Source organism: Stegastes partitus, unplaced genomic scaffold (genome assembly GCF_000690725.1).
Source record: "Stegastes partitus isolate 25-593 unplaced genomic scaffold, Stegastes_partitus-1.0.2 Scaffold207, whole genome shotgun sequence".
NCBI lineage: Eukaryota > Metazoa > Chordata > Actinopteri > Pomacentridae > Stegastes > Stegastes partitus.
Genome location: NW_007577938.1, coordinates 673,854 through 681,956, shown reverse-complemented (window position 1 = coordinate 681,956; position 8,103 = coordinate 673,854). Strand labels below are relative to the sequence as shown.

Here is an 8,103-nt window from a genome sequence, read left to right as displayed (position 1 = left end):
GTGAGGATTAAGGTGTAGAGATGATGGATGGATGGATAGTTGCACATATTGCAAACTGAAACTGGTTGATTGTTTACTCGTAGTTTCTGTCATGTCCAGTGTTTACTGAATATACATGACAAAGCGCTCGTGACATTCAGTTCACTTTTTCCCCACATTTCCATTTCTGGCCTGTGCATTTTTGCATGTTATGACCCCTCTTTCCTTCTCTTCTACTCCCCTGCCTCCATGCGGTCGACTCCTCTTCTTAACTCTGCATTCTCAGCCCTGCTCTGCTGTATCGCACCACTTTCTTTCCACAGCTGAAGCTGAATTAACGCTCAGTCGCTGCTGCCTCTCTGCAGACTCCTCTCTCTCTGATTTCTGTGTTCACTCTTTTCCTTTTGCACTGCAAGTCCATGTGTGCTGAGACCTGCTCGGAGTGGACTGAGCTGTGCGACGTCAACAGAGCGGTGGCAGGTGGGACCGCCGGACCCCGTCGTTCTCCCCCTTTCTCTCCCTCTCTCTCCCCCCCCTTCGCTCTCCCCCTTTCACTTGTTCCTCATCCCTCCACTCGCCCTCATTCATTCCTGTGTTTGGGCACAGAGGCTGAACATGGACTCTGTGGGTCTTTTTATCCTTCTTTTACTTATGTTTTTCCAGTTTACAGCTGCTCCTGCTGCCGGTAAGGTCTGAATTTGCATCATAATAGGCATCATGTGAGATTGTTTTCCCCCCCTTCGCTTCGTTCGGGTGTTTCAGTGAGCTTAACAATCGGATTTGAGCACTTCAGAGTCAACAGAATCGTGCTGGTTTGCGTATTTAAGACGTTGTGAGTGTAGACTAAAATAAAAGCTTTTCTCTGTCATTTTCTTTCAGAGGAAGTCACCTGGACCTACACTGGTGAGTTCACGTTTACTACTTTTGGGAGCTCTTCGAAAGCAACTCAAACTGAAGTAGGAAGTGATGAAAAAAAAAAAAGGAAGATGCAGACAAGAATGTATGCAGAGGGTGGTGGATAATCTGGATGTGTGCGTACTGGGGATATTGCAGCAGCTGGGGCTCCAAAAACAACATCAAAACTACTTATTAAAATATAGTCATGTGTCACAATTAAAATACAGTTTTTAGTATTAATTTGATCTAATCTGTGCTTTTATAAGAGCTTTTTTTTCAATGTTAAACGATGGATATCTATGTGTAAAAGTGATGAAATTACCTATAAATATGGTTGAATAATGTTATCATACGACTAATTTAGCATAAGACTGCTGAAAAATGGCCCATAGGTGTGTTTTATTGCATAATTTGATGTTTGAAATTGCAATAATCTGCATTTTATTTAAAACCCTGTGACTTAATATAAAAATCTTTGCTTTTTGACTCATCTTTAATGCAACCCCCCCCCTCAAAAAAACTATAAAATGGTTAGATATAGGTTTTTAAACCAAGTCATATAATGACAATAACAAACTGTTCTTTATTTTAAATCATATCAGGTGTGATATGAGTTTTTACACATAACTTTACATAGAAATCTTGTACATTTGATAAATGCTTTTTCACTTTAATGTGTAAACAAGCTGTTTTGGTAGTTTTTTTTGTTATTTTTTGCGTATTTTAAAAATGAAGGAAAATTCTGTCAAATTAGGGTGTTTTTCTCTGAAGTGGGTTAAGCTATTAAGATAAGATTAGAGCTAAGATAAACTGCATTGATCCCTCACTGGGGAAATGTACACGTTACAGCAGCTGGATGCAGATAAGAAGCAGGACAATAATTACTAAAAAAGTGCGATAAGGGTAAAAATAAAGATATAATAAGGGTTTCATTTATTCTGCACTTTATAGTTAAGTAGTGAAATCCTCCAGCCTGAAACAAACAGAAAGCAAACGCAGACAACTAGAGATGCTGATATTTAAAGCACGTTGTCCTGAATTCAAATGACACGTCTTGTATGGAGCCGCCGCACCTTGACCTCGCTGCAAACCTGCGCCTCCAACAGCATTAAATCTCTTGTAACTTGGCTCGGATTCGTGTCTTTTCCCGTTTCCCCTGCTTCCCTCTCTGTCTGTATTAGTTACAGTTCAACAAGCTGGCATGAGCACGGCAGTCACACAGAGATGATGAAGGGGTTGGAGGGTGATAGGGAGGAGGAGGTGGAGAAAAAAAAAAAGCAAGAAAAAAGCCCGAGAGGGAGGCTGGTTGGAGGGGGGGAGGATGCAGGTGCACAGAGAGAGGGAGATGGGACGGGAAGAAGCAAAAGCATACCAAATCGCGCGCTGTATTGTTGTGGCGCACAATAACCTATGTGTTTATTGTGTCGTTGACGCACACTGGCCGGCTATGTCGTGGACAATGACATTGTGGGAATGAATGGGGCGCACACATTACTACGGTCTGCATGTATTCAGGGGAGCAACACTGATGTACAGTACATACAGCAAAGTTTCGAAGCAGTGCCTGGAGCCAACTGGTGTCTTTACATATATGTGTTATAATGGTGCACTGTGCAGTAACATGCAATGGACGCCTGTGGCTAAGAGGTTCTGTTTAGATGTGTTTATTCAGTTGTTGTTTTTTTTTTGTCACCGGGAATGATGGTGTGTGATGGTGTGTGATGCTGCATTGCATGATGCGGCCATAGCCGAGCTGCTAGCTGAAGTGGAAAGCCGGGTGCACAACATTTTGTCACACGGAAGGGCAGAGTCGCACGGTTTCCACGAGAGATCAGAAAACGTCAGGGAAGCCTCATGTATGTGACGTTGTTTTTGCAGTGCACAGCAGAGGAAGTGAGTACAAACCTGTGCAGTATCACCTAAATGTCAAATGACTGAACAGTAGGTGTTTGCTTTTATGTCAAATTAAAAACCAACAGTTTAGAATTACTATGTTAACAATACAGGCCCCACAGTAGGAACAAAGTGCAACAACAGTCAGTCCACCTTTCATTTCTGACGAGTCAGTGCTTTGTATGTCCACCTTTATTTTTCATGACAGACTCAATCCTCCTCAGCATGACGGATAACAAATATCTGCAGAGATGTTGTGTCATTCTTGCAGCCGTTCTTTGCTGGAGGGGTTGTGTTGCTTTACTGTTCTCTTTAAAATACCCCAATACTTTCCTTTACAAATTCTTGTGTGATTTTGTTCTCTGGATGGTTCTCCTGCTGGAATGTTCCTCTTCTTCCATCTTCTGCAGACTGGGAGTCATCTGGTCAGACAGTGTTCTGGTTTATCCTCAGACATTCATCTATAAACGTCATCAACACCTTCTGTCCTCATGCAGCCCCATATCATGATGCTGCCACCTCCGCGCTTCACTGTCAGGACGATGCATCCACTGTGGTGGTCACATCAAACATCTGGACTCCATCTGAGCCCAACACATTGATCTTCATCTGACCAGAGAATGTTCTCCAACATCCATGAGGCTTCTGTTCATGTTCTTTAGCAAACTTTGATGTGGAAGTTTAGTTGTGAGCAGCAGCCAGGTTTAGTTCTGGTCCTCCGTCCATAGAGGCTGATGTTCTGAAGTGTCCTTCACACTGTCTGAGCTTCACACTAGCTCTGGTCTCCACTGATAACCCCTGTACCAAGTCTGAAGCAGCAGTTTTTCACAGCTCCATAGTGAAAGTAGTTGACTGTCTGTGGAGTCATTCTAGGAGGACGACCACTGCAGCCCTGATCAGAGCTATTATGGCTCCTTCTAGACCTCCTGGTTACTGCTCACACTGGGCTTCACTGGTGTTTAGTTGATCTTCTTCCATCTTTATGAAGTCTCAGAATCAGATGTTTCCTCTGTCCAGTTCTTTTCCATGTGGAGCTATGATGCAGACATAGACACAGTCCATATGTCCAGAACTGAGAAGATTCTGCTGTTCACAGCTCATTTCCGAACCATGTTCATGCAGTTAGACTGATTAGAAATCACAGGTGGACTCAGTTTAGTGTCAGTGATCACACTTGTGTTGCTTTGAGTTTCTACTTTAGGGCCTTAATTTTACATATAGTCTGTTTAAAGTATTGGTCTTTGTTTATAATAGGAAATACTTGACTGTTCAACTTCAAAATCATGCAATTAACTCTATTCAGGACTTTCATGTTGCCACATATAGAAGGTCTTTCAGGGTCCATTGGACTTCAAGAAAGAATATGTGCAAAATATTTGTTAGTATTTATTTTAGATTTTTATGCTATGTTAAATACATTTTGGGTTCCAAATACATGACAAATGTTCCTCTTTTTATATTTAAAAAACAACACCTGTCACCTAAACCAAATGGCCTGGGGTCCAAAAGACCCCAAAAGTCCTGAATAGGGTTAAATTGTAAACCGACCAACAAACAACCCCTGAAAGTTTCAATCTGGGCAAATGAGATAAAACCCAAAATACAGCATTAGTCTCATTACTTTAAAGCCAAACCTTGTGTGTCCTAAATTGCAGCTTTTTGCTAATTGCTTTGTTTCAAAATGCGATTTGAAACTAACTAATTGTTCAGCCCCGGTTTCTGTCGTGTCCAGTGTTTACCAAAAGCGTAATGAGGACAAACGAGGTCAAATCAAGTTTATTGTCACACTGAAAGAAGCTTCTGTCACCCAGAAAGAACTCAGGAGGACTCATGCAGTTTGGCTGATTGGAAATCACAGATAGACTGAGTTTTTAAAACAGTCTTTGAAAAGCATTTGTTGTTGGAGAAATACGTTACTGTGCAACCAAGAAATATCACATACATTGAGAGGTGATGTAATTTGGAATGATGATGAATGATGATGAATGCTGCTCTATACTGCGGTTGCATTAGGGTGCTGCTAGCATGCTAGGAGAGGCCGAGCGGGTGCAGAGGGTGAGAATTTTCGGCCTCCCGTCACCATGGCGACCTCCATGGCGACCAGCGGCGGGACTCACTTCAGAGGTCGAGTCGCGGGGCTTCGCTGAGGACAGATTAGAGAGTTGAGGGGTGTGTTTACATCGCTGACGGACAGTCCTCTCCGCTCACGCTGGGGAGAAAAAAGTGACGATTAATTGGCGCACCAGGCCCTCTGCGCTCATTGTTGTTCATGCAGATGAAGTTGTTGATTTTAATAAGTTGTGAAGCGTCACAACCAAAACACAGGCATGAACCTGAAAAAGCTGCTGCTGCTGCTGGAACCGTGCGACTGAATATTTGCATTTCTGTGTGGAAAAAAACAGCGTGTCAGTTGTGTTTTTCTAAAGCATGCCTCTCTTTGCAATTGAAATTCAGCTTCTTTGACTCACATGTCACTCTCATTTTCTTTTTTTTTCTAACTTTCTTTTATCATGCAATTGGGCAGACCGGAGTCTTTATTGTCGGTGAATTCAGGCCTCAGTCACTCTACTCCCACGTAATTACTTTCACAACATTTCTCGGTGCACCTTTGAATTAAATTAGTTTACATTTCTACACAAACCTGAAGTAAATCTACAAGAAATTAAAAAATTTTGCTGATTTAAATATGCGAGTGTACAGTGTGACTACATTAGCAGCTATGAGACTTTGGCAACACGCTCACCCAATCGAGTCTGTATAATGAATAATAATAATAATAATAATAATAAATGTCATTATTATTATTACTATTGTATTTTTTTTGCTAATGAGGTTTTAATTATGTTCACATGCAGATTTTTCATTCACAAATCCAAGTTGTGGTTTTATATTTTTTCCCCTGTGGCTGTATAGTTGTGAGATATTTGATTAAAGATGAGCAACATAGCAATATATTTAAATGAATACAATATATTCCTGCCATGAAAGAATCATTTTAACTCAGATGGATATTGCTAAGGGAATGTTGATGTTTTATCAGTCATTGCATTACGATGCACGGTGGAGTATTTGTTCTTTAGATTTACAATATTAAACGTACAGGCCTCAGGGCGCCTCGGTAGCTCAGCTGGTTGAGCGGGCAACCCGTTGACAGGGGCTGCAGTCCCAGATGCAGAGGTCGTGGGTTCGAGTCCTGTTCATGACCATTTACTGCAGGTCCTTTCCCCACTATTTCCTGTCTCTCTCTACATTCAACTGTGCCTTTAACTATAATGAGGCTAAATACAGACCTCACAATAGAAAGTCATTACAGAGATTTAAGTCTTATTCAATACTTCATATGTCTACCTTGATGGCACACTCAATCCTCCTCAGCATGGAGGAGACCAAAAACAGATGTTCTGTCATTCTTTTTAAACCATTTTTCCAACTGTGGTTTTCTTCTCTGTTCCTCTGCTGGAATGTTCCTCTTCTTCCAGCTTCTGCAGACTGGGAGTCATCTGGTCAGTCAGTATTCTGGTTTATCCTCAGACACTCATGTATAAATGTCATCTTTTACACTCATGCAGCCCCATATCATGATGCTGCCACCTCCGTGCTTCACTGTTAGGACGATGCGTCACCCACCATAAACAAGAACAGGCCTCTAAACTCTGATTTCCCTTGATAATTCCTGTGCCAAGTCTGAAGCAGCTAGTTTGTGGAAGTCGTTGCAGAAAGTAGTTAAGTTTTGCAATCACATTTTTTAATTCTCTGCTAGTTTTTTCTGTGTGGAGCCATGATGCAGACATAGACACAGTCCATAGGTCCAAAACTAAGAAGGTTCTGCTGTTCACAGCTCATTTTAGAACCATGTTCATGCAGAATTAGAATTAGAATAGAAGAATTAGAATAAAACTTTATTGATCCCTTCGGTACAAAGCCTCAGGGAAATTGCTACACCAGAAAAAACAACACAATTAGATTGATTGGAAATCACAGGTGGACTCAGTTTAGTTTTGCTGATTATAGATGGTTCACCTTTATTGCTTTGAGTTTCTACTTTGGGGCCTGAATTTTCAACACCGTCTGTCTGAAGTGTTTGTTTCTGATTGTTGACCAGAGGAAATACGCTGCTGCTCAACTTAGAAACAGCAGTTATTGAGTTATGAATCATTCACCGTATGAGTGAAATTCCACTGGGGTGTACTCACTGCTGTTGTACACTCTAGGCTTCACTTCACTGCTGTGTAGCTGTGACCCTCCAGAGAGCATAGAGGAATAATTGTCCTTCATAATTAGAGGCGCATTAACAGAGGCTTCTCCCTGAATGACTGGGAGTCAGCGGGCTGTGTGATCGGGTGGCCTCACTGTTTCTTTCTCTGTCCAGGGTTGGTCGGCCAGTCCGAGTGGTCCGAGTATTTCCCTGACTGTGGCGGCACATCCCAGTCCCCGGTCGACGTGGTAACCACCCAGACCAAATATGACCCCGGTCTGATGCCGGTGACCCCGCTGGGCTACAGTCAGCACGGCAACAAGCCCTTCACGCTGTACAACAATGGACACACAGGTAACTATGGCAGCCAGCTGATTTCCTGCCATAACCCGGAGCCCCGCGGTCCGTCTGTTTATACTGCACTCGAACGTAACCCAGAGACGAAGCCAGGCAGTTTTTATAGGCTGAGACCATTGCTCTCAATCACTGAAATTCCAAATGGTTACTTACACACATGGATGCATGTAAGGACTCATATATAACAAACGTTTTATGTCACCTTGCTCTTTTGGAAAAAAAAAAAAGAAGGAAATATGGTTCCAAGTTATGCTTTTATAGTTGTTTATGAGACAATTTAACCCTCTGGACAGCAAAACCAGCTGCCAGGTTTGAAAGGCATTTTGTCAATTAAAAAAAATGAGATTCTGCAAAAAAAACAAAAACTTCTGAGCTCCTCCACACAACCATGAAGCCATAATCGACTGAGCTGAGCCCAACCATCACGTGACAGAAATTCAGGGATGTGCTTTGACAGAGCAGAAATGGAACCACTTAGGAAGACTCAGAGAAAAATCAAACATACTGAATCAATAAAATAAATGCAGCACGCTGTGTAGTAGAGTTAGTGTTTGTAGAGGCTGTAGAAAATAAAGTGTTCACATTCAAAATGGCTTGAAATTTGTAAAAAAAAAAAAGACAAAACCTGGTATCCATCCATTATCTATACACCGCTCAATCCTCACTTGGGTCGCGGGGGGGCTGGAGTCTATCCCAGCCGACCCAGGGCGAAGGCAGGGGACACCCTGGACAGGTCACCAGTCTATCACAGGGCTACACTTAGAGACAGACAACCAAGCACA

At 42.2% G+C, this 8,103-nt stretch overlaps 1 protein-coding gene across 1 annotated transcript in view; it reads left to right on the top strand.

The window, feature by feature from the left end:
• The first annotated feature begins 591 nt into the window (after nucleotides 1-591).
• The window catches only part of ca14 (carbonic anhydrase XIV), a 27,744-nt gene continuing 20,232 nt past the window's right edge, over nucleotides 592-8,103 (top strand). Inside the window, exons 1-3 of the mRNA XM_008280714.1 lie at nucleotides 592-664; nucleotides 859-882; nucleotides 7,139-7,318. Of these exons, the coding sequence (XP_008278936.1) occupies nucleotides 595-664; nucleotides 859-882; nucleotides 7,139-7,318 (274 nt within the window). The 5' untranslated portion in view covers nucleotides 592-594. The remainder of the gene's footprint in view (nucleotides 665-858; nucleotides 883-7,138; nucleotides 7,319-8,103) is intronic.